The sequence below is a fragment of the Tachysurus vachellii genome, chromosome 14 (assembly GCF_030014155.1).
Source record: "Tachysurus vachellii isolate PV-2020 chromosome 14, HZAU_Pvac_v1, whole genome shotgun sequence".
In the NCBI taxonomy this organism is placed as follows: Eukaryota; Metazoa; Chordata; class Actinopteri; order Siluriformes; family Bagridae; genus Tachysurus; species Tachysurus vachellii.
The window spans coordinates 16,583,472-16,611,424 of record NC_083473.1 but is presented as its reverse complement, the minus strand read 5'-3'; the positions used below and the strand labels follow the sequence as shown (position 1 = coordinate 16,611,424).

Genomic DNA, 27,953 nt, shown 5'->3' with positions numbered 1-27,953 from the left:
GGGAGTTAGGTGCCAGAAGAGAGGAGGTGCGAGATGGGGGTGAGAAACGAACTTAAATTAAGCACCTGGTGTGTGACACCTACAGCTCAGACGTCATCGGTTGCAAGTCTATACATAACCAGTGCAAAAATATTCTCTCTCCCTGCTTCTGCTGCCGTTCAATACGATGCTCAAGAATTGAAACCTTTGGCATTGTTCTACTGCAGAAACCTGTTCTGCTTATTCATCCTGTCCTCTCACAAACTCCTTCAGGTTTAATTCATTTACTAAATCACCTGTTCACTGCAAAGTCTCCGGCTCAGTCTCCAGCTACTGCATATTAATGTAGGTGTGATTAGCAATAAAAGGACAAAAATATTAAATTAACCTATAAAAAGAATTTTAGTCTAAAGTCTTTTTAAATTCTTAATTCGTTTTATACAGTTGATTCAACAGATTCAGATTCTACTACATCCCTAAATAACATTACAATCAATACAATTACAAATACAAATGGTTTATTGGACATTTTATTAATAACATTATATTTTATTGATCTTAATTATTAATTATGTATTTTAGATACTGAAAGTGTATTACTTTTTAGTCCCTAATTCATTTTGCAAAATTTTCTCAGCAGAAGTTTAGTTTTCAGGTCTGCAGACTCCATCTCCCAACATGCAAAGCGGCCTACAAATATGGCCTCATGGGACTGCACTTCCCAGAACATTCGCACACATCCCTGCTAACAGTCACCATCCCACTGATCACACAAACCTGTTTTCTATGTCCATGCACTCACCGTCGCTGGACCTTCTTTCAGTTCATTCATTGTGAAGTTTTTCAAATCAGTTGCACTCTGTACAAAACCTTTATAAACTCCGTACAAAACCTTTATTTTCCAGAATTCTTTGCCCGGTTTTGCTTTGTGATGCGTGATTTGCCTTGACCTCTTGAGTCACCTTACCTGTATCTGTTTCTTGACTTTGTACTGGTATTGGAACTGTTTGCTGTATCCACTGGAATCTTCCTTACCTGCATTGGTATCCTTCCATACTCTCATTCAATACAAGCCGGAATGAATAATAATTAGCTAATACACAGTGATTAATCCTTTTACAAGCATCTAAATAAGCCTTATTAAGCAATTAACATGCTCTTATTGCCCCTCTTATGCATGTTTCTTAAAATCATGTTCTAAAAAAGATAATATAAAACTCTCTCATACTAAGATTTAATTTTTATATATATATAAAAATATATATATATATATATATATATATATATATATATATATATATATATAAATAATAAATATAAAAAATAAAAAATATAAATATATATATATACACACACACACACACACACACACACACACACATATATATATTATTATTCAGGCTACAAACCTATAAATATATAATCTAATAATCTATAAAGGGCTTCATTGTCCAAAGGTTAAGAGATTTTTTTCTCATATATGATCTCATAATGTCTCATCATATACATCTTTAAAGGGTCACAGATGTGTAGTTATGGACTTCCACTGTTGTATCCTGGTTAGGGTTGCGGTGGATCCAAAGCCTACCCTGGGAAACAGTGGCAGTGAGATGGGAATACACCTAGAATGGTACTCCAGTCCATCTCAGGACACCATACACACACCTCTACATAGTCTTTTTAGACATACAGTAAGAACACATTTTAGTCTGCATTTCACCTAAAAGGATGATTTGTAAATGTGGAAGGAGATACTGGGAACCTGGAAAATTCCACACCTGAACTCAGGATGCTTCCCAGTGCACCAGATCACTATATAGAGATGTGTATTTTAAATGTTAATAGACAGAATTAGTACAGGAAAACAGTCTCTGGTAATCACACACACACTAATGATGCAGTGGATAGAGATTAAGCTGAGAAAACACAAAGGTAACATCCCAATATTAATACCAATAAAACACCTTTCACTAGCTGTATACATATAATGAGAAAAATCACAGCAGGCTGAAAAGTCATTAGTAGGCTAAAATGAGGTTGAAGCCTCATGAGCATCAAGCAGCAAGCCAATCAAGTGCTCCGCTGTGTAGGACTAATAGCAGTCAGTTGAAAGAGCCGAAAGGCTAAATGTTGCTCCTTTAAAGCAAGAATAATGAAATAAGCAGGCCATTATAAGAGCTGAGGTTGTTGGCAGGCTTTGTGAATGAGATCAGAATAGTTGTAATCACACTGTTTTGTTACATTACAGCCTGATATTGAGCCCCTTATATGTGCGTGTGGTGGAACAGTGAGTCAGTTTGGTAATGTGTCTTCTGTTATTAGAGCACGGTGCAACCCAAATCGTCCGTTTACATGGACACACACACACATACACAGGCCTATTAAACAGTGTTTGTGGGCCTGAGCTACCCATTCAAGCCACCACCCCCTTGCACCCTTTTGCACTCTTGCCTCTCTCTTTATTTTCTGTCTCTGTGCTTAAACCAAAGCATTAAAGCCCATCCTAATACTCCCCATTTTTTATCCCAACTCTTTACCTCCCACTGTTAAACTCCTGTAATCTCCTGTATCCCATTTACTCTGTGCTCCTTCTCATCCCCCAGCAGCTTTCTTTTTCGACTCACTTGACGTTCTTCAGATCCTCGGACTGCGTTCGGCCTGCCTGCGCCATCTGCCACCTGCTGGCTTTGCTGGCTCCCATCATCATGCTCTTCACGCTGTCACTGCGTGAGGGACCCCCGCCATCCCCCCCACGGCCACCAAGAGACCCCTTCTGCCCCCCAGGGACTGCACCACTGGGGATGATTTTGGGGGGATGACGAGAGAGATCAAGACATAGAGAAAGAACAGTAAAACAGAGAAAGAAAAAGGGGATATAGAGAAAGGATACAGTAAATTAAAGTGCTTGACGATAGGAAAACTTTACACTATCTACTGGCTGAGAGTGCATTTGTGCAAACAGGTGGGTGATGAGAAAGGGTGCAGTAGGTGAGGCGAGTAGGTGGAGAGTGGGCCGGAGATGACAGCTGGCCAAATTTGAGTGTGAAGACTAAAAGTATCCATCACTGATTAGATCTCCAGTCCATGCAATGTGTGCTGAAAGCCTGGAAGCACCAGGGGAACCATGCGAATTACTACTGGGTTTTTTTCTTTTTTTTAAGCAGCTGCTCATTTCAGAGCATCACTTGCCTATAGCTACAGCCTGATTGCTGTGGATTCCTGCCTCACTATAAACTTACTACATTACTGTTCTAGTGGATTTCTAGTCAGGTGATAGAAGAGCAGCTCTCTGTGGATTTGATAGCGCGGTGTTATTTTAACAGTGTCTGGAGTTAATGATGCTATGGCTGGCAAACGCGAGGATCTTCTAGTAGTTTGTGCCATTAGTGAAACCGTCAAACAGCTCAGCCTGGTCAGTAGATGGCCTCGCTGAGTCTGATGTCGTCGAGTCTAAAAACAACGGCATTTTGTTGTGTGACACGTGTGATAATCTTTCTTGCTAATGCACCAATGTGGTGTGTAATGTGCTTTGGTGAATATTACAGGGAATGACATTCATGTCAACTAAGTTGATGGAAAACCTAGCACTACAGCACCCCCTGGTGATGCTGAAGACATGCTTCTGTTTAGACACACCACATCAGTCTTTGTGTTATAGTGAGAGTCATAAAATCCTAATTTCATCAACTTAAACAAAACATTCGTTACACAGGTAAGAAAAAACTTTGAGCTGAACATATCTGCAATCGGTTATTAGTCATACAAGCATCACTAGGCACCAGGAGGGGTACCCTTTTCATCAACTGCACAGAAACGACGCAACATCTCCCCACAAACAGCAGCAACACTACAATAGCAAGTACAATTACGAGGTTATGAACAAATGAGAGTGGCAGCTGCAGAGCAGAGCAAAACCAGCTCAAAGCACTTTTACTGAAATTTCAATTTAGAAAAATAAATATATTTAAAAATGAAAGCAAGCATCACGGGGATCTTAAGAGCTTTAACATCATAAACTCCTTACATTAGCAAGCGACACTGCGGCCACCGGGGTGCATCGGATTCATCATGAGCTTAAAGACCTATGATGTAACGTAAGATAAATAAAGAACCGTATAAAGCTGACGCTGAACGATAACGCAAAATGGGATGAGTAATAGTGACTTGCACACAGACAGACACATTTCCTTTCAAACCAAAACCTCACTGCCTTACAGTAAGAAAAAAAAGCCTACAGGAGCCAAATCAGTCTGAAGGGTAAAATGTTCCACATGACATTTTTTTTAAGGTGTTTTATATTTTATTTACTCAAAATAAATCAATAAATCAGATTTGGTTTCGCTGAAATCTGCAGCTCTCACACTCTAGTCCAGATTCTCCCCACACCTTTTTAATCCAACCAGCCCATGTTCATAGAAGGCCATGTTAAAGCAGAGAGACAGTAGCTCCCACAACAGTCACGTTTCCTTCATTTCCATTCCTGACAGCTCTCTCCATCTAAAACCTTTCTCTTGCTTGTTCCCCTAAAAGCCACTGAGGAGGTTCTGACAGACAGATGCTACTGAAGTGTGCACTGTTAGGCCCCTGCAACTTAAAAGCTCCTTCGGCATAGTCAGATGTTTAGGAAGCGAAGGGAGTCTGGACTGAATTAAGCAGGTGTGGGTTCACCTCCATGTCACAAAGCTGGAGTTAACAAGGACTGCACTTTGAAGCAACACACTTTGAGTGACCAGAAACCAGGAACTAGTTAGCTAAGTCAAAACCACAAAACATAGCAACAGGGGTCAACAAGAAACTAAGAAATAGGTAACGGTTTCTAACTAAGCACAAGCAAGACCACAAGATTTTTATATACACACATACACACCGCACACACACCCCAAACAAGACAAAGGTGAGGGAACAAGGCCAGGGAAGCGGCCATGGGAGAGCCAGAGCAGGAGAGGAGGAGCCGTGACACACCATTACCACATCACTGTAACGGTCAACCCTCAGCGGGGATGAGTTATAGGAAGGGAAGGGAAAACAGAACAGAAATAAACAGACAACGTGCTAATAGGTAGATCTGTCAATATAAACTCATACATTAGAGGGTTGTCCGTCTCCATGGTAACACCCCATGGGGAAGAGGGGCGGAGGCTAGAGTTTATGGGCCAGGAAAGCATGGCAGGGCTGTAGGGAGCAAGGGGCAGTTCCACACAACTCCTCTCCTGTCATCGACTTAGCAAAGTAAGATGATGCAGCACTAACCTGCAGGCTTGTACACGGGCACTCGATCGCAATGAATTACAGAGCCTTTTTCTATGATGGCGGATGGAGAGGAGTCTGAACGATGTGGCATTGAATTAAAAAAGTTAGATGCGTGACCAAAACAAGCATGAAGATCAGACTGAAAACAAGTGAGTCGAGTTCTGTCGATCATGCAGAATGCAGCGCGTTCATTCGCTCGTCACACGGCGTGCATTAAAACTGAGTATTGACTAATAATTTTAATGATGCAAAAATCTTTTTTTTTTTTTCTTTCAATAAGGCATAATATTGGCCCCGTTTACATGTGGCAAAAATGCAAAATGTATATGCAGGCAAATTTTCCAGACAAGAAGCATATCCCTAGATAGCACTTGTCAATGACATCATAACCACTTTGTTTGCTAATTGAGATCACATCTGCATGTCATCATTTTTTAAACTTTTTTCGTTTTTTTTCCTTCTTTCTTTAGCAGAATGTGTGATTAGAACTTGACAGTGTTGTAAGATAGCACCGCTTCATCTAAATCAGCACCATGTATTAAACAGATTCTGCTCCGTTCACACAACTTTTCTCCAGTGATTAATCAACAAAACCTATTTTTGGAGTATCATTTAGTTGTGCAGCAGACGGCTCCCTACAAACGGGATAAATACTCCACTAAAAGTATGAAAAGATGAAGATTAAGTACATGTTGTGCCAGAAAAGCAAAGCGAGGTTGTGCTGACATCTTCACAATTAGCAAACAAACTGCGTCGAGACGTAATTCTTGCACGTTTTCCAGACTTTGTCTGGATGTGTGTGTGTGTGTGTGTGCTATCTGGGTTGCAAAAGATGCAGTTACATGTTGCTTTTAAACGCATGCACATTGATAAGGGTGGATTTCACCTTCTTTTTTTGTGGCATTATGCAAACAAGTACTCACCAAGGGCACATCAACATCGTCAGTTCCCCAGGTGAGACCTCTTCCTCAGTAAATGTACTTCATTTGGCTGGACTGCATTTACACCAAACTGAAATCTAAACACAGCACGAGGTGCTCAGGCTGCTCCATCGCATCCTGTATGTGCATTTACACTGTAGCTAATCCAATAATCAGCAAAAACAAATAAACAAAAAAAAACTGACTGTGCATACAGATTGCCAGCTGTAAAAGGGGTCACAGTTTTTTATTAAAAGCTGTTGCTTTTTCATATACGCGATGGAATTCGTTCAAATTCCACACAATAATCCAAATAAAGCAATGTACTGTAAATAGAGGGTTGTAACTTTTTTTCTCCTATTTCTTGAATAAAGTTCATGTGTCATATTTGCCTCCTCATCTGCACTCTACAGCCATGCCTGGTGGCAGGGGTTATAAAAGGTTGGGTAGTTAGGTGGGGTAGTTTGGGTAAGGGTTGGGTCTCTTACCAGCCTGGACAGAGACTCACTTGATCGTGAGGCGAGGGTCTCCATAAGGGGCATAGGGAGAAATGTTTAGTACAAACTCCTTGGGCGGGTAGGAGCTCCACCGCTGCTGCTCTGAATTGCTGTCATTGTTATTCCAAAAGTCTCTGTCTAGATCACTAAAGGCCAGAAAGAGACACACATCCATGAGACACAGCATATCCATTCATCACTCATCCATCTAATCCATCCAGCCATCAATTAGAAGTAAAGAGCTGAACTGTAGACAGAGTTTCGTACGAAACCCCTGAAGGCCATCCTCTCCAAAAGACAGCGTTTAAAGCGGTGGAAATGTGAAGCGGCATAAAGTTGATCATAGAGCTGCTGGAGAAAAAAAAAACGCAAAGTTTTCATACGACAAAACAACCTCAAAGTGGCAGGAAAAAGAATAAAACAATTCACTGTACATTCATTAGTGGTTTCATTAATCAGAGTAAAAAAGAGAACAAGGATTAGACAGAAAGGTCAGTGTTCACGCTAGATTATTCAAACGTATTTGGATTTGGATACAGGAATCCACATATTCAGATGTGCTAAGGAGAGAAAAGAGCGTTAGTACAGTGAAGCAGAGAAACGAGAAGGTTATAAAGAAACTTAAAGGAGATTTACATTCTGCATGATCAGAGCTGCACTGCACATTACTTCCACATATAAGGAGAGAAAAAAGGTCTGGTTGGTGACTGGCGCAACAGCCAGAGAGATGAAATTCAAAGAGAACAAGTGGTTTTCTCTGCGCCAACAAAAGCAAACATAAAGTCATTACGTATAACTGCTTTGAAGCTCATGAAGTGTAGAAGAAAAACAACATTTGCACATCAGCACCACCTGCAAACAGACAAATACAGATACACTATTATATTGTTCTTATTCTTATTCTTATTATTCTGAGAGCACAGCTGCATCACAGACACAAGTGGACTGCATTTTACATGAGTCACTAGCGAGAGATCAAACAAACTTTCCAGGAGCATGAAAAAGGAAGCAGCGATTGACTTCACTAACTCGCACCAATAACAACAGCTGCACACCAACACAACACATCCACCATACTTAACTCTCCCTTACAGGCAGCACTTATGACTGCCAAGCAACTCTTCCACACACACACACACACACACACACAAAAGCAAAATCCTCTATTGAGGAGAGATTTTCATTTACTGTGCCGCTCCGTGTAGCTCGTATTCTGCCATCACACACAGAGATGCAATCAGTCAAAGAAGCGGAATTATGCAAAATGGAAAAAGAAGATTTGGCATAGAGTAAGCTGATATGTTTTTCAACCTAAGCAGATCAGATCATAATAACGCCTCGTGGCAGATGAAAAAGGATCATAAGCAAAAGTCATACAGAGTTGGAAGTTGGAAGGGAATAAAGGACAGGAAGTTGCAACATTTCATGGTGCTAGTCACATGACTATCAGTAGAGCAGAGCTCATTAGCTGCCATTGTATCAGACTTGCCAAGTCGTATGATCTCATCCCACCACAGCGAAGGTGGGGGAAAGAGAGAGAAAGAGAGAGAGAGAGAGAGAGAGAGAGAGAGAGGGGGAGAGGGAGAGAGAGAGAAGGGTTAATTTAGCAGAAGCGTGTGTGAGATGCCCTACACCTACTTGATGGCTTTCTTCTCTCCTCGGCCTCGTGCTGAGTCTGGAGTGCTCACTGCCTCGACTCCTGGTTTATTTCTTTTTCCCTAGAGAGAGAGAGAGAGAGAGAGTGTGAGAGAGAGAGAGAGAGAGAGAGAGAGAGAGAGAGAGAGAGAGAGAGAGAGAGAGAGAGAGAGAGAGAGAGAAGCAGAACGAGATAAATAATGAGATAAAGCTTCCTAATTAAACCAAGAAACATAACTTTGGAGTGCATCCACCAGGTCTGTATGTAAGCTATTATCCTTCTTGCTGTGCTCCTCCTCCATCCCTCCCTCCTCTCTCTGATTGCCAACATCACACTACCTCCTCAGCTATAATTACTGCACACACATATTTACACAGAAATGCCCAGTTTAACTCCATCACCTCATGGCTACATCACTGAACCGTGCCCTTGGCAGATAGGAGGACAGAAGCAACACTGCACCATATTACAGCATCCCAAAACCCATTCTTACTGAACATATCATACTTTCTGTCTCCAGATTGTAAAGAAAACAAAAATCCGCATTCAAATGCAAATTCTCAGATACTGAGCACTGAGTGTGGACTAATTAAAAGAATATTTCACACATTGTGTGTTCTGGAGTTTCATCCTCAAAAACAGGGCTTCTCCATTACAGGTTCTTTTGCTTCTACTGCTAATGATGGCTGTGTGCATCTTGCTGATGTTTGTCTCAGCTCTCACTGCTGGTGAGACTTAAGCTGCTGTTCATAATGCTACAGTACAGTTTTAGAGGTTTTGGCAAATTTTTGAGCACCATTTGTGTTTAGACTCATTAAAAAATGCACAATATTTCCTTAGATCCCAAAGGGCCATATGATGTACCTGTTCAACATTTTAGTTATATTATATATAGGAATATTCCTTTTTTTTTTGTCGTCTTTCTACCTCATGGCTCATGAGGTTTTGAGAAATTACTCATAATAAAAATCTAAGAATCTTTGAATTTGAATTTTGTCAATTAGCATCCATCAGTCACTTTAATAAGGACATCTGCTCATTAATGCAATTATCTAATCAGCCGAACATGTGGCAGCAGAGTAGAGCCTAAAGTAAAACAGATACGGTTTTGACCGTGGCAGGATTTCAGAAAATTCAGATCTCTTCAGATTTTCCAAACACAACAATCTAGAGTTTACTCAGAATGGTGCAAAAAACCATTTAGTGAGTTTCCTGCTGACAGAAAGGTTATGGTAAGTCAATGTTATGTAAGAATCTCTCTTTACAGCCATGGAGAGCATGAAAGCATCTCATGCATCATGTAGAACGTTAAGGTGGATGAGCTACAACAGCCATAGAACACTTCAGGTTTCACTGAGCCTGTACTCATATTCCTGTTCTTGGTTGTTGGAAGTTGTGAAAATGAGAAAAGAAAAAAAAAAATCTAAAACTCAAAACAGCCCATCAGGTTCTAACATTCATTTCATGGGCATAAATTATTGGTCACATTGTCAGAATTCTCTTATTCTGATGTTTGGTGTGAACACTAACTAAAGCTCTTGAGAGGTCATTTCACACTAAATCCACTAACGTCTTTTTAAACCCTCGATTTTAACGCTGGGTAGAGAAACGTTTCACACCAGTTATGAATCCCTTCTCCAAAGGCTTCAGGGTTAGCTTGGATTTGCAGTGTTAACCTCACACTGTGGAGCCAAACGTGCAGTGTGGAACTATGCAGTGTTAGAACGTTACGACTAGTTGCTTAGCAACAGACAAGCATCCAGGGTGTAGCAACACTTAAAAAAAACGCCTCGGTAACGTCAGTCGCAACGTCACAGGATATCAACAAATAATTGGTCGACTACACAAGAAACTTAAAAAGACCATAAAGATTAGAACGCTGTGAAAGATGACAACATTTGCTTGGGTGCAGATCAGCAGACTTGTCCTTTTTTTCCTCCTCACTGATGTGAAAGTGCAAGAAAAGTCATTATTTAAAGCAATAACATGCTGTATTTATTTGATATTTCCAATATTTATCATCGCAGTTGACGGTACAAATGTGCACGTAAGAACATAAACCCAGGGTTTAATAATGGACAGTGTGAAAGGTCAGATTATGAAGAGCCAGCATCAAGTGTTAACCCAGGGTAAAGTACGAGCAGTGTGTAACTCAGGATTCCGTTTATCCAAAGTTAACAATCACCCAGGGGTAAATATTTCAAGGGTAAAAAGGACAAATATGTATCGACATGGTGCTGCTGCCATATTATTAGCTTGAATATCTGCATGAATGAGCAGGTATGTACTGTAGATATTCTCAGTTCAGGAAAATCTGTGAGATAATAACCATCATCCATTGATATATGAATAGGATGTGAATATTTTAGTCCTGTGATGCATGGAAGCTACACATGAAGTTAGTACTAAATTATATTCATATCCAGTATGTTATCTTTCTATACAGAATCATTGATCAAACACTTCACACTACATGCAACAAGTCTAGTCCTTTATGTAGCATGGTGAGTGTACACTACTTAGTAATCAGCAGACGGTGTGAGATCTCAACCATGGCCTCTGGGACTGTGGCTGTCTGTCCTGTTCGATGAGCCATTCCAGAGCTTGAGGACAGCAGGGTCTAAGTGAATGAATGGGTTTGGCTGGATTTGCTTCTCAGTGGCCGCGAGCATCTGACAGCGAGGGACAGGCTGTGGTTACACTTGTACAAACAAAGCTCTGTGATTGGAGGAGCCATGGTGCTGTGGGAAACTCCGCCAGCAAGGACACAAGCGCTGAATCAGCTCATGTGTGTTTGTGTGTATGTGCATGCATGCATGCAAGTGTATAGAGGAACGAGAGTACTCGAGTCTATAAATAGTGTTGCTTCATTTTATATGTCAGTCAGGACCAACTGCTCACTTAATGCATACATGTATGTGCTTATAGGATCGGAAGGTTCTATGTGTATGTGTGTGTGTGTGTGTGTGTGTACACAGGACAGAGGAATTCAGTACTACACACAAACAGAGGCACAATTCATTTCGGTTTGGGGTGGTTTGCTCAAAATGTTTGGGAACCCTGACAGTCAGGTCAGTAACACAGTAAGCAGAAGCATTTAGTAGAAGCATATAGGTGGTGAGAATTTCACCAGACTTAGGAGACTAAATTTAAAAACTAAAAAAAAATATTTTAAACAGTGACATTCACGTTAATTTTAGTACGACATTTAGATCGTCCACATACGCGCAACATCTTAGCTTTGTGAGAAAAAGAACTGTGTATAGTACAGGATGAAATAGAGAAAAACACACAAACAAAACAATGCCATGCATCAACCAACACTGCTGAGTCAATTCCAGATAGAAGGAACATCAGACCTGACTGACTCAAAGTACACACATAGCGAGCACACACACACACACACAGGGCACACACACACACACAGGGCACACACACACACACACACAGACGTTGACACTGGAGACGCCTTTAAATAAATGCTAAATTCATGTCTGTGAACATTTCATCATATCTATAATCAAACACATGTATATAAATGTACACACACGGATACTTTGAGTGTCTGTCATAAAAATCCCTGTGTAACTCTGATGTTAATGGACGTTAAATGTTATTATGGAAATGATTTAAAACACTGAATTAGAACCGGTGTATTCAAATAAACCTGTGATTCATCTTACAGCTGCACAACTGTCCTGTCAGAGCTGCTGCTATAAGAAAATGAATCAAAACCTCAAAATTAAATCATAAAAAGACAGAAATATATATAGATACAGACAGGAAGACAATCCATGCCGGTGTACTGATAGTAAGTGTAAATGCGCAACTTGAACATCACTTGGTTTCAACTTGAGAAAGGTCATAAACTGAGTGATATGAGCAGCATTGTTGGGTTTCCGAACAGAGAAATATTGCAGTGTTTTTCATTCCACTGAGCAATTCCAGCTGAGAGCATCCCCACGTCATCAATTATCATCCCTGGATGAACACTGAGATGATCACGCTCACTGAGCACGCGTAATGTTTTGCACATTCTCATGAAAAAAATCATTTCAAGAGATTTTATGACTATGTTAAAACTCATGATGCAATACAGCAAAAAAATTCTTTCTGCTCTTGCTCTATTTTCGTTCACTTGTGTTCAGGAAATGCCATGATATTGGATATGATTTCCAGCCTGAGGCACAGATTGAGTTAACGAACACTTAACCACCACTGCAACATAAACATAAATAATGTACATGGTGTACAAATGGCATATGTATAAAAAAATTTATAAATTTTAGTTAGATTTTTTACATTTTATATATAAATATGCAAATGACTTTCTTTTATTACATCATAATCTATATATATATATACTTCAATAAATCTCACATACAATATTGCGGCTTGGTCACAAACTGTCTACACATGCACAGACAATCCGACTGTACTTACACACGGTAGTTCCTGGGAATGGAGGCAAGAACAAGCTATCAAGGGCAACTCATCTATCATTCAACAGCATGATAAATTTTTAGAAAGATGAGATATAGTGATGACAGAGAGAGAGAGAGAGAGAGAGAGAGAGAGAGAGAGAGAGAGAGAGAGAGAGAGCGAGAGAGAGAGAGAGAGAGAGAGAGCATGGGTGGGAGAGGGGAAATTCAAAAGTGGGTAAAATATAGGGGGACAGAGGAGAGAGAGAAAGGGGGCGGTGGGAGGACAGGCTAAAGGCAAACACGTATTCCTACTGGTCCCTGTGGAAAATTACAAATGCTGTGTGTGAGTGACAGAGAGAGAGACGGAGAGAGAGGTGGAGAGAGAGAGAGAAATAGAGAGGAATTTACATAATCAATTCATGAAATAATCAGCATTACACACACATCTAAACAAACAGCATGCCCTTTCTCAACAGGCTTCACTTCTCTTAAAAAAACATGAATTTTTGAAGAATTATCAAGGGGACACTACTGTCAAGCTCTTCATTTATTCCCTCTCTTTTTTCTCCATTATCTGCTCTCTGGCATTCTGTCACTTTCTAATTCTATTCATCAGGGTTGACTTCATAGTCTTTCACTGCCTTTCACTTTTTTTTTTAAGTCTGCCTGTGTGTCCATCCATCTGTCTATCTCTGTCTTTCTCTCTCCCTCATGGAGTGTCCTCCATCCTTCTCCCTATCTCACAAACTGACACATCTGTGTCTTTTATGTTCTCTCTCTCTCTCCCTCTCTCTCTCTCTCTCTCTCTCTCTTTCTCTCTCTCTCTCCCCCTCTCTCTCTCTGAAATACATAAACACATATAAAAGATGAACTGAGTGTCTACCATACACAGAGTATTAACATCTGTTAAATAAAGAATAGAGTAGACCCCAGGCAGAAAAATGAGTGAGAGACACATCAGTGAGAGAGACTGAGACAAGAACGACTCGACCTCGCCAAATTATAACACTTTAAAACAAAACTATATCGCCCATTGGAAAACACAAGCACAAAGTAAAATGCAGTGCTATCTGGCCCTAAATCGACAGTACACTGTAGCCAAATACCTGAGCACAGATACTGAACACCAACACAGAACCACGCTGACAAAGAACAGACTCAGTACACACACTGCCATAGAGACAGGCCCGCTATAAGAGATCATGGCTCCCTACAGAGCAGAGAGTGTGAACAGAGTGCAACAACAACGCAGTAGAGACAGTTAGATTTTCATACATAGTGTAAAAAATTCCATCATATACGTGAAATATATTTAAAAAAAAATTCAATAAGCCCAGCCCCATTTCTCCCTCCTGTCCAACACTGACAAACTGCCCATCCAGTTGGGGGAAATGTGAAAGACAGTGAAACAATGTCAGAGACAGAGACAGACAGACAGAGGGGCAGAGAGAGAAAGAGGCAGAAAGAGTGTGATCGTAAGAGACAGAAAGTGCCCTCACACCTTTTGCACTTTATTATTGGTCGTTTTTTTCGAGGACATTGCATTTATGTATGCATCGTAGAGCCACTGATCATCTGTCCTGAGACAACAAGGTAAGAGCAGAAACAAAACAGAGTCATGCCACAGGGAGAGATTTTGGGTTTAAGAGCTTTGTGCTAGTGACAGTGGTCTGATCAACATCAGAAGTGTTTAGAAGAAAACCAGGAAGCTCCGTCATGTTGCTGTTTCTGATGCAAAGCCTTAATCTTGTCCTCACCTTTGAGCCACACAGTCCAAACAATCCCCAGAGCATTTATCTAATGACCTGCTATGGCTTCACACAAACCGATGTAATGCTAACGCTACGAGCTAAAAGTTTGGAAGCCATTTTTTAGAAACAGAGATACACCACAATATGTTTATTATGCAGTAATGATGTACAATGAACAAACATTGTACATTCAGAATTATCGCCCTTCCCACAGCATATCGCCCTTGTTCACCAGACTTTAGCCTACAGCTGAATTCATACTTTTACAACCCTATAGCTAAAGCTGCAAAATGTTACTAATTTAAAAGAAATAAAAGGGATCTTACAAACTTCAGTTTGTTATTATGTAGTTCTGAATAAGCAATTTCAGTTCTGAAAATTTAGAACTAAAACTTTGAACAGGAAAATCAGTCTAAGTTGTTAATTTTGTTCAAAGATCTTATTTTCTTTCATTCTGTGCTGCCCTTCAGAAGCTACATAGATTATTTACATGTTTTCCAGAATACAGAATAATAATTTATACTGATCATCCTGCTCAATAGTTTACACCCCCGTCTCTTAATGGATCATGTTGCCTTCAAAAAACTGCATTTTGTAAGACTGCTCTTAATTCTTTAAAATTCTGTACATTCAGAAACTGGGGATGTAAACGTATGACCTCAACTGTAAGTCTATTTCAAATTCTAAAGCCTGTGTTACTGACTGACCTGGCAAGCTCTTCTCATAGCTCCTCAACAGAGGATGAGAGATGACTGTTGAGGCCAAAAAAGAAAAACATTATGTTGGTTGATAGCAAAATGTAATAATTATAAAATATGTATTGAGCTTTAAAAGATGACTGCTAGCTTGTATGTTTTGGTCTATAGTGTACTGTAGGTCAGGCATTTTACAATAATTCAGCCAAGGACACTCCAAGGACACGGACTGAGGCACTGATCTTGGATTCCATTTAAACAAGTCCTAAAGGCTTCAAGCGTATACAGTAAAACCTCTAGTACAGTACATTCTGTAATATAACAGAAATTCAAAATTCAATAATTTGTCATTGTCCTGGACAACACACCTATTCTGATGTTGAAGGTAAACATAAATCTCTTGGACATCTACATGATACTATGCATTGGGTTGCTGCCGCATGATCTTCTGACTATAGAAGTGCATGAACGCAGGTGAAAATGTACAGGTGACTTTTCTAATACTGTATATGAAGTGTACTTTCTGCACTAGGAAAAAAATCTACACACATCTTTTACATTTGTTTTTTTTTTTTTTTGTGCAAGCTTGGATATTTTCCTGAGAAATAGGTTCTCTCTCTCCACCCTTCTCCATAACCTAGACATGTGAAGAATATGAGAGATTGTTATCATTTACATACTGTAGTATTCAGGACTTGTCAGATCATCTTGCAACCTCTTTAATGTTGGCACAAGTCTCTTGGCAGACTCCCTGGTAGCTTTTGTCTCGTCCTTTTATACATTTTTGGAAGGACATCCTGTTCTTAGTGATGTCACTGTGGTGCATTTTTCAGACATGGCCTTCATTACTTTCCATGGTACAGTACGACTAGTGTTTTGGAAATACTTAGATTTCTTATATAAGAATGTGGAAACTTGTTTGTGCTAGCAGATTATTATTATTATTTCTGGTTCTTTTTTTACACTTAATTTTTCATTGCTGTAATTTCACTTTGAGTGTGGAGGAAATTCTGACATGATTTATCTTGTTTTCCCTTAATAACATCACAACACCTGCTATCCTTTATAGTGTGGTGTTTAGACCTTTGTTAAGCAACATAAAACAGAACCTCTTGTATCTGACCACCTATTTTTAGTTGAGCAAAATCTTGAAGTAAATTAAAGTAAATAACAATACATTTTTGGTTGTATATTCAATAACAGCATCCAGTGACTCAGTGACATCACCAAACTGTTGAATTCTAGATTCTCTTGAACAATTTGCTTCTTTCGGTTGTTGTTTGTCTCGGTGGGTTTCTAGCTTCAGTTTCCTCTACAGGAAGTGAAGTGCTGCTCAGTTGGGTTAAAGTCTGGTGATTGACTTAGTCTAAAAAATGTTTTTCCTTGTTTTTTGTTGAGTTGGTAGTTTGTTTTGGATCATTTGGATCATGTCTTGCTGCAGGATAAAGTTGATAAATCTGGATGGATTTCTCTGTAAACTGGTATACTGAATGTTCCTGGAAACATCTCAATTCATTCTACTGCTGAGAAAAATGTACATGCATGAGGCATAGACAATACAACCACTTTAAATTGTACTAAGAACCAGACATCGAACAGGTTGGCTGAAAAAAACAGCAGCAGTCGACAGCTTGCTTATCTATAATATGATGTACCTCGTGATGGAATTCAGAAACTTTCTAATAATTTGCCACAAAACAATGATCCTAAATCACACAGCCAGCAGAGCAAAGGACTTTTTCAGTGGAAAAAAGGTGGAAGGTTTTAGACTGGTCAAGTTAATCACCAGAGTTTAACCCAACTGAGCTTTCACCTCCTGAAGAAAAGACTGATGGAAAAAACCTTAAAAACAAACAACTGAAAGAAACCGCAGTACAAACCTACAAATCAGCATATACGACATCCCTTTTGGATGTCTCTGAGAAACTACATGCTGCTAGATCAGCTAAGCTGTCATCTGTCCTCATCCTCCTCGACCTTTCAGCAGTGTTTGATACGGTCAACCACAAGACTGTCTTGTCCACCCTCAGGAGTCTTGAAATTTGCAGATCAGCATTTGAATGGTTTGCTTCCTACCTGGAAGGTCGCTCATATCAGATTCCACAGCTTCTGTTCGGATCTCAGCATGTCTGGCAGACATATCATCTTGGATGACCGCTCATCAGTTGATGCTCAATCCTAGCAAAACTGAACTGCTGATCAGCCTAGATGATTCATCCCCAGGTCATGATCTTGCAATACCCCCGCATAATCCAAACAGGCTGCTCAGGTACTTGTTCAGTCTCTAGACTTGACTACTGCAACTTACTGCCGACAGGTCTACCTAAGAACACAATTTGTCCTCTGCAAATGATCCAAAATGCATCTGCACGACTTGTTTTCAACCTGCCAAAGTTCTCGCATAACACCCCGCTGCTGCGATCCCTCAGCTGGCTTCCAGTAGCTGCACCCATCAGATTCAAAACACTGATGCTTGCCTACAAAGCCAAAAATGGACAAGCTACCTCTTACCTCAAAGCCCTCACACTTGCCCTCGCACCCTCGGAGCTACCAGCACTGCTCGACTGGTCCCACCATCTCTCAGGGTACGAGGCATGTATACTACAAGACTCTTTTCTGTTCTGGCATCGGGTTGGAATGAACTTCCCCTAAGAGGTCCGAACAGCTGAGTCACTGGCTATCTTCAAACGACGGTTGAAGACCTACTTCTTCATGAAATACTTGGACTAGCACTGTCTCCCCTGTTTGTTGTATGTGTGTATATTAAATACATTGAACAGTGTTTTAGGCTCATGGTATCTTAAGTCTGTAACCTACAGTAGCAAACCAGAGTTAATGTATTCAATGATAAAGACTTAAAAGCACTTTTGTACGTCGCTCTAGATAAGAGCATCTCCCAGATGCATTTCCCAAAAGCATCTCCCAAATGCTGTAAATGAAAAGAATGAAAAAAAGAAGAATGCAACAGAAACCCACTCTTCACAACTAGGCTGAGATGCAACTTTTTGCTCATCAGTGTTTGAGTTACCGTAACCTTCCTCTCAGCTTGACACACTCCTCCAAACTAATATTTAGACTGGCCTTAAAAAGTCCAAAGTCTTAAGTCCAAGGCATGAATTTCATCTCCTGTTGAGGAGACTGAAGAGGGAAACCTCCTGAAACAAACAACTGAAAGAAGCTGTGGAATACAATTAAAAAGAAGAATGCAACAGTTTGGTGATGCTGCTACAGTAACTCAAATAATCACTCTTTACAAGCATGCTGAATTTTTCTGAATTAGTGAAATTTTCTAGTAGGAATCTGATCAGAAGTTAGTGTCAGAACTAAAAAAAAAAGTCACTGTAGCGTCAGCAAAATAATTGGATGATACTGTATGCTGTACAGGCTGTAGAGAATGGCAGATCTGAGGGCAGGAAATGACATACGGTCATTTGTAAGTGTGCCCAGAAAAAAATTCAGGGGTTTTTAAAGTTCCAGAAAAACAGAACATTTTGTACAGTCTGTGCACGACTTTACTTGTATGGATAAAGAAGAACTTTTGTCAATTTAATGTTGACAACTCTGAAATGTCTAAAAAACGGTGAACCATGAAATTCTTTTTGAAGGTGACTTCAGACAAATTTGCTCCTAATTCACTTAAAAACCAAGCTTTGTGCAATAATCACCCAAATCTGCAGTCCTTATTAATGATTAGATGTGTGTGTGTGTGTGTGTGTGTGTGTGTGTGTGTGTGTGTGTGTGTGTGTGTGTGTTTGTCTATCAGGGATAATTTGTGACTCCTGGGTAACCATGCACCATTTCTTCTCTATTAGGAAGCTCTGGAACGATTCTCCACATCACCCATCGCCTTCATTAAAGCCTGCCTGGAGTTCTGACTCTTTCATATCAAATGCTGGCACCCAGAACCAGAGGATCCCTCCAATCACCAGACAGGATGCAATTATCACCAGTCTCTCTCTCACACATACACACACATACATGGTGAGTTCGTCTCACCTGACTTAATTAAGGATTTAATACCAGTCTGTAAGACCCCCTGACACTTAGCCATGACGCAAGTCCAACTGAGTCAGATGGGAAGTGTGTGTGTGTGTGTGTGTGTGTGTAGTTTCCACCTGGTGGATGCTGACAATTAGTGATATTTACAACTCTAGGCATCTCAACTGACCCATGTGATCTATTCTGTGTACATATCTGTAAATTCCTAACAATTACATGTTGATGAATCTAATGCACTTTTGTTCTACTGGATGCTACAAAAAATGCCCCATTGTAAATACACTGTACACCTGCTCAAGAGACTAAATGGTCTGGATTGGGCTTGTGCAATATACATTTTTCCATGAGGCCATCCTTAAAAATAGTCTTGTTTGCCGTAACCCGACCGACCCTGTCAATTTAGAACCGACTCAAATTTCTTATTTTTTTTTGCTTTAAGTCCGAACGACTAAGACGTCAGTGACGTCACGATATGCTAATTTGTTATATATGCTAATATATATGCTAATCTATATATGCTAATAAATATGCTAATCTGCAAACCAAAATATTTTTAAAGGTGCCCTGCCACACGTATTTCATTACTTTTGTGGTAATGTCTGAAGTTTACCATGGACTCTGTAACTTTTTTTTGTTTCAAGCCATTCTAGTGTGGTATAGAAAGCCTGCAGGAAGACTCAGCTCGATTTGCGCCAGTTCTCATGAATATTCAAATAAGCTATGCTGCTTGGCTCCGATTGGCTGTCCGCTAGGATATGAGCGCATGACTATTCATTCAACCCAGCGCAATAAGTAGCTTAGACTAGAGGAAATTTGTTTACAATCACCTTGAATTGCGGCAGAATGGCTTCTTCACAAGTCCGTTGACGTTCAGCCATCCTTGCTGTATAGGAAACTCACTGAGCTACACGAATTCTGGGGGCGCGGTCTCAAGTGGGAGAGCTCATGAATAGTAATGAGCTCAATTATTACTACGTCACTCTGAGCAGCTTTTCCAACTGACCGGATTTCTCCCCTTATTTCTTTTAAGTAGCTAGAACTGACCGGGGAGGTAACAGGTCGTTGTCACATTCACGACACAACACAAACACATATGGACCTAACACACATCAAAAAATACAAGTAAAAACGGTTTTGTGTGGAAGGGCACCTTTAAGGATGGCCTGATTAGGAAAATAATCACCGGTTTGGGTTTAAGAAGAGTAGGCGAGGGCATAATATTATAACGTTTTGTTATGTAATATCCACATCTTTCTCTCTTTTTTTTCTATTGATAATGCTCGTGGGATGAGCAGGAGAGCACCAGTTATATTAAAATAAAACTAAAAGCAGTTTATTTAACAGCTTTCTAAATCACCATAATCATTCATTCATTCATTCATCTTCTACCGCTTATCCGAACTACCTCGGGTCACGGGGAGCCTGTGCCAATCTCAGGCGTCATCGGGCATCAAGGCAGGATACACCCTGGACGGAGTGCCAACCCATCGCAGGGCACACACACACTCTCATTCACTCACGCAATCACACACTAGGGACAATTTTCCAGAGATGCCAATCAACCTACCATGCATGTCTTTGGACCGGGGGAGGAAACCGGAGTACCTGGAGGAAACCCCCGAGGCACGGGGAGAACATGCAAACTCCACACACACAAGGTGGAGGCGGGAATCGAACCCCGACCCTGGAGGTGTGAGGCGAACGTGCTAACCACTAAGATTTTATTTCACATGAATCGACTCAGTGAGAAGGGGGCGGGGCTTCCAGCTTCTGGTAATATCAGGAGGTTTAAAATACGCATTTTAAATTTGCTCATCTATTATTTTAGGAGAAAAAACTTTGTGCTGCTGTGTTTTCTTTGAGCTCCTGTGCAAAATGCCTAGAGATTGACGCGCTTGGTAATATAATCAGAGATCAACGTCACAGGTTATTGTGGACATAATACCTAGTAGGGATGATAATACTGTTCTATTATATTATACCAGCCAAGTTTGGAGTAATCAATGGTCATCATAATGCTATTATGATCGAGGAAATTAAAAATTGAAGGGCAGCCAGACAGGTGAAGAAGTATGAAGGAAGAAGACTAAACACTAATCCACTTTCTTGTGGGATCTTATAAATGAATCTCATTATGACAAAATGCATGTTGAGCATCTTCTCTGCTGCATCTCTCTCTCTCTCTGCCTCTCTCTGTGTCCTGTTTGTCCTTCATCCGAGTTGCTAGTCCTGAAACACTACCGTTATCTAACCTAGGGAATCTGGTGCAAATTCATATCTGCTCTCAACTTCCTGACTATTTTAGGATTTCCATCCCTGCTTTTCCATTTTATGAGTCTGACTTAGCGGTCCCTTTGGACTTAGAGAAGGTCAAGCATGGTCTTGTAGAATGTTAAAAATGCCATTGTGGAATTCCTTTGCACAGCAGGTGGACAAGAAAGTGCTCAATTATTATTTTTTTATTTAGATGCAGAAGCTGTTCCTACATGATCTGCGCTGCACAGGACACATTAGGTTACCGATGTCTGTCCTGAACTACTGATAAAGCACAGAAACACATTAAGGACTTTCCGTCAGACACACACACGCACACACACACACACACACACACACACACACACACACACAGACTGGTATACTTGGAGTGTCTCCAAATTAAAGTGTGATACTTATACCAATTATACTATTTTTTCTCTTCAGTCTAGTAGAATAAATATAACAGCTTTTCTCACCTTTCTAATTTTAGATTTGAACCATAGTCAGGCTCAGCACTGCTGTTGCAGAAAATCTCCTATAAAACTCGGTAATAAACTTTAAAACACCTCCTGATGCCACACAGGCAAATATTTTTCTGTTCTTTCTCTGTAGCTTGCATTAGGATTCCTCCAGAAATTAGAATAAATACAGTATGGCTTCTGTAATAAGTACACACACCTCACAAATACCATGATCTTAGTACTGGAAGATTGTTTTGTAGTTGATTAGCAAATTTAACCTTATTTCATTAATGTAGTGACGGGTTGGAGTGATGGTCCAGTATGCATCAGGAATCAGCTCAGGAGCAAATCCGTTAAAGTGAGGAACGAAGTACTTGGCTTACAACGTGCCGCTCGAGCCGCCTAAGGAGCAGCCGCCTTATTTTAATCAATCACATTTCATACTGCCTAATTAACACTGATGGAGCCTGAACAGAGTGAGCGATCAAACACTACCCACTCACACACAAGCAAGGAAACATGCACATGTTGCACTCGCATAGACGCACATGGGCCTCATATCTAGATCTTGTCAGTTGCCACTGTATGATGTGTGTGTGTGTGTTTGATGTGTGTTCGTACTCTGGGTGAGTCCTGGTTTTGCTCAAAAACTCAAATGCATCTGCACAATTATACAGATGACGAGCCAAATTTTTGTTACATAAGCCGTGGACTGCATTACAACTCAAAGCCTTTCAATGTAATCTATAGTGACAGTGTGTGCCTGTGGAGGAAAGAGCCTCAGTGTGTGTGTGTGTGTGTGTGTGTACAGAATGTGTTTTGGTTTGTAACAAAAGAATCTAACCTATATTTAGTGACAAAATTAAGCACTTAGATAATCTGTCGTGCCAAGATGTAAGTTTTTCAAAGGTGTGTGCTTGCGCGTGCGCACGCGTGTGTGTGTCCGTATGTGTGTGTTCAGGACACACACTACAGTATACAGAAAAGTAACTGAAATGAAGCCACAATCAAACTGCTGCCTGAGACCCGACTTTCTGCAGGAAAGAGGCACCATTTTATTTGGAAGTCTGTAAAAGACGCTCATCACTGAACAGATCAATCTGGGGATAAATGTGTGTTTCTTTGGGAGATGAGTGTGTGATAAGAGTAAACTGTAGATATTATCGTGTAATACATTTAAAACATCCCTTCACTATCTGAATCTAACAAATGGCCGAGGTGGCAGGTGAAGTGGCAGGTCCAGTTTTTACTCTAAACGTTTCACTGAAAGCCCTGAGCCACTGAGAGTTCTGACTCATTTTATATCAGACATGCGGCGATAAAATAATAAATCTTTTTATAATGATTCAAAACGACCCATAAGTCCATTTCCATACCTCGCTCAGAAAATAAAGCCAGTGAAAATATGGTAAGCACAGAATGGCTATAACATCAATCAAATAAATGTTTTATATATTTTAGTCACATTAAAGATGGATCTCAAAAGCCTGGAAATATTTTAGATCTTTGGGTCATAAACCATAAATAAATCATCCATTAGAGTTAAATATTTTTAAATAAAATAAAATAACATAAAATCAGTGTTGTATAAAGTACTAGAAAGCGATACTTAAGTAAAAGTACAAGTATCGTACTAGAAAAAGACTTTGGTAGAAGTGAAAGTTACCTTTTAGAATATTACTCAAGTAAAAGTCTTAAAGTATCTGATATATACTGTACTTAAGTATCAAAAGTCATTTTCTGATATTTAATGTACTTAAGTATTTGAAGTAAAAGTAAAAAGTAAAATTTCAGTGATTTTCGTGTAGGCATAAGAGCAGGGGTGGTTCTAGGATTTCATCTTTAGGGGGTTTTAGCCCTCAGTGAGAATTTAAAACAAGAATAGTTGTATATTATATATTATATGACTACATAGTAAGCCAAAAGTTATGATATTATTAAATGGCAAAAGTGGACACCAAAATTTTATGCATGATGCCAGTTTTGAATCAAATCAGTTCATGTATGTGTACATTCTCTACAAACAGTGTGTCCAATGATTGCAGTCATTAATAAAAAAAAATATTCACAAGACAAATAACAAATCAATAAATGTTATTTTTATTTAGTATTGAATGGATTGTTTGCATTAATATTTTGTTTGTGCTACAACTCTGGTAATAAGAATAGTGAAATTTCACTGCTTTCGTTTGCCGTCTTTGCGGCTTTCCGCAGATTAACGTTATAGATAAACGCCTCCAGCTCTGACTGCGCGTGCACGCTGCGCGTACCTGTGCTTCTCTGTAGAGCGTGCGGAGCGTAATGTAATCTAGGAGCAGTGATTCGCCAAACCTCTCTTATTGCAGTCGCACACATTTCTTCCGATTTTATTTTGTAGTAACGAGTAACGAAGATGCTTAGTGGAAATATAACGGAGTAAAAGTATACATTTTATCTAGAAAATGTAGTGGAGTAAAAGTGAAAGTTGACATAAATTTAAATAGCGAAGTAAAGTAAAGATACGTGACATTTCTACTTAAGTACAGTAACGAAGTATTTGTACTCCGTTACATTACAACACTGCATAAAATACAACTCATGCACACGGAAAATATTATTACTAAGTAAAAATCGAATGTCAGCAAAATGGCTTTTTGACCAAGCAGCTTTTGAATTGACCAAACAATCAGATCTAAACTGTTCTGATAAGAAGCAAGAGCTAAATATTGCTACTGCAGTCTGAATGGTTCTGAATGGTTCTCCACATGAAGGTATACTCAACTACACAGATAGATTTAAGCTTCCCCTTGATGACTAGAGGAAGCCTAGAGAAAGCTAGCAACTCAGGAGGAGTAAGCAAGCTCCTGGTCTACTGCTGGAAAATTCTGTACCCTTTGGCTCTAGAGGTATAACATTTAATAATACTTTCTCCTGACATTTTTAGATGAAATTCTAATACATTACGAGAGGGTAGTTTTATTATTACTAATATTGGAGTTGTTAGTAAAGTGTTAGTAAACACTTTTTTCTCAGTAGAAGAGCTGAATAGCAGCAGTGTCAGTGTGTGGCTTTATTTTATGCATTGATTTTATTGGGATGCTAATTTGATCATTAAAGGACTGCATGTGGATATGTAGTGTGGTCACTGTGTGTGTGTGTGTGTGTGTGTGTGTAACTCACCAGCTTGCGTTGACACCAACCACAGACTCCGCACAGAGCCACCAGCCAAACAGCACACACTGTTACTGCCAATGACACCAGGAACACACTCAGTGCCACTGAGCCTGTGAATCACACACACACATACACACACACACACACACACACACACAGCGTTAATGACTGGCAGAGGGGGGGAAACATTGTTAGAATCTTTCTAGTCATAATGTGCAAAAGGTCAGTGTGGTATAGGTCAAGTGTGAGTCCAGTATAATGTTGAATAAAGGTTGTGATATACAGTAAAAACAGAAGTATTCAATCTTTGAATTTTCTTTTCTACCATAAATGCTGTTGGCAGGGAGATGCAATATGACACCATGTAAGAACCATTTGGATCGATCATTAAGATACTGAAGCTGAATGGTATGTAATACAAATCTTCTCTCCAGGCACATACACAGTCACCATTCCTTTAGGTTTAATAAATCAGATTAGTATTCAAATAATCTATTTGAACTTTTAAGTAGAAACACCCCGCATTCGTTATGAGAAAAAAAGCAGACACACTGATATGAACAGTTTCATTATCTATCTGTTTACTGGCTTTTCAGTATGTTATAATAACATACAAGATTTAAAACCATTAATATAAAAGATGAACTATCCTTTAACAGAAGGAACATGCACATGACAATTGGAAAATGAAATTGAAGTAATGATCTCTGCAGAGAGAGAGAGAAAGAGAGAGAGAGAGAGAGAGAGAGAGAGAGAGAGAGAGAGAGAGAGAGAGTTCCTCACAGTTTACTCCAATTACAGCGTCTAAATGTCTGTTATCTCTTGGCTGATTCACACACATCTATTGTTCTGACTTTTTTAGTACAAGTGTGGATACTCATGCCCATTACACTCATACATACACACACACACACATCTTATAAGTGGAGGCTAAAGCTGGCCATAATCGTGTCAGATGGCAGGCAGGACAGTGTGAAGAGCAGGCTGTTGGTATCAACTCTGTTAATGAGTGTGTTCTGTCTTGTTTCTCTTCCATCGTGTGTGTGTGTGTGTGTGTGTGTGTGTGTGTGTGTTTGTGTGTGTGTTGTCCATATAGAAAAAAAACACTCATTTACTTGAAAACTGAAAGAGCTGGACCTTATGTTTATAAGAGTGAGAGAGAGAGCGAGAGAGAGAGAGAGAGAAAGAAAGAAAGAAAGAAAGAAAGAAAGAAAGAAAGAAAGAAAGAAAGAAAGAAAGAAAGTGAGAGAGAAAGAAAGAAAGAGACAGACAGACATGTATAGAAAATATATATCTCAGTGACTGAATAACGTGTACTCTATTTTTGGCTAAGCGCTATCGGCTGTGGTAAAACAACAGGCTTTCAAACGCCCAGCTCATCATTGTCATACCAGTCTGGGAACGGTTCCAACACGGCTGCTCACACAGGAACACACACATCCAACATCCTCACCCACAATGCCACTGGAGGTTATGTTTTACTCTACTTTCTAACACTGAGCTCCCATGTCAGTATGTCAGAGGCACATTATTTCTTCTAAAGAACAGAAACTGGCGTTGTTCTTTTCTGGCCATAACTCATACATGATCAGCTGTTCCTCATCACACGACAGCTAACAATCTGGAATTTGCTTCCTCCATGACACATGAAGTCAATCAAATAAGCACCCTATAACCACTTTAACCACAAGGAACAACATATCATATCTATAGCACTTGCACTCAGATCTTCCACAGCATTAAGGGAAAGCACAGTGTGCCTTGGTTCTGCATAATCTCAGCAGAAGCAGCAGGAATTCTGGGTATTTCTCTACTACTGTTTTATAAATACTGAAAATTCTTTTTTGGCACTGTGAATTTTAGGGTCTGGAAACAGCTATAGTCAAATTTTCTCTGTTTGAATCTGGCCATAGACAGCTGTTGCATCATGCTTACTCATTGTTATCACTCACATTGCACTCACTTCGATGCCTTTTGTTGGACTCATCCTAAACGCTCAAATCTACATACACACAAATACACAAATACTGTATGTGTACAGTATGTGTGTATAAAGACAGAGACAGATTCTGTGTTAACTTAAACAAGACCACAGGACATAAAGCACTGATCCATCCACACAGCCGGTTTCATCTGAGGCATAGTGAACTAGTGAACACCAGTGTGGGTGATCTTTTTTCATGCACACACACACACACACACACACACACACACACACACACACACACACACAGTTATCCAGACACCCTTAATGATACGAATAAAGTGGTCTTCTTGGTTAAAGAAGCTCTCAGGGCCTAAGTTCAGAGTGCTTGTTCTGGGCACAGGCCAACTCCTTCAGAAGCCTAATTACAGGAAGTCAGAAGACATCTTTAACAACTACAATCACACTTGGGTTCAGGCATGTAGTTCTCTGTGTCATTGACAACTTCTCACTCTGAATTACACTTCTGTAATAAGAGAGAGGAGAAACTCAAGCACAGTGGTTTTGCATCTAGCAATGATTTGGAGGGGTACATAGATGTAGAACATGTAGAACACAGAGCAGAATGCTGAGATGTTTTTCTGCTCACCACGGTTTCAAGGAGTGATTGTGAGTTTGTACAGTATATCCTTCAAGGCAGCTCAAACAAATCTGTCCATTTTCCTCCGATCTCTCTAAACAAGGTTTCCACCCACACAACTCACTTAAACTAACTTAGTTTTGTTTTTGAAAATCCTTCTGTTTATTTTGGTTCAGTTTAAATACTCAAACCAGCCCATCGGGTACCAACAACCATCCCACAGTTAGTCACACAGATCACATTTTTTCACCATTCTAATAATTCATGTGAACATCAGCTGAAGCTCTTGACCTAATGCATGATTTTATACATTATATGCTGTTGCCAAATGATTATCTGGTTGGATAAATACAGTGTAATAATAAATA

The 27,953-nt window shown here is 39.8% G+C and overlaps 1 protein-coding gene across 2 annotated transcripts in view; it reads right to left on the bottom strand.

The window, feature by feature from the left end:
* The window catches only part of syt7a (synaptotagmin VIIa), a 108,469-nt gene that overhangs the window by 32,459 nt on the left and 48,057 nt on the right, over positions 1–27,953 (bottom strand). Inside the window, exons 2-5 of one of the 2 annotated variants that reach the window (XM_060887294.1) lie at positions 25,028–25,131; positions 8,285–8,364; positions 6,658–6,792; positions 2,604–2,774 (exon numbers count right to left, since the gene is read on the bottom strand). In XM_060887294.1, the coding sequence (XP_060743277.1) occupies positions 2,604–2,774; positions 6,658–6,792; positions 8,285–8,364; positions 25,028–25,131 (490 nt within the window). The remainder of the gene's footprint in view (positions 1–2,603; positions 2,775–6,657; positions 6,793–8,284; positions 8,365–25,027; positions 25,132–27,953) is intronic. The other variant, XM_060887293.1, reaches the window with a different exon arrangement.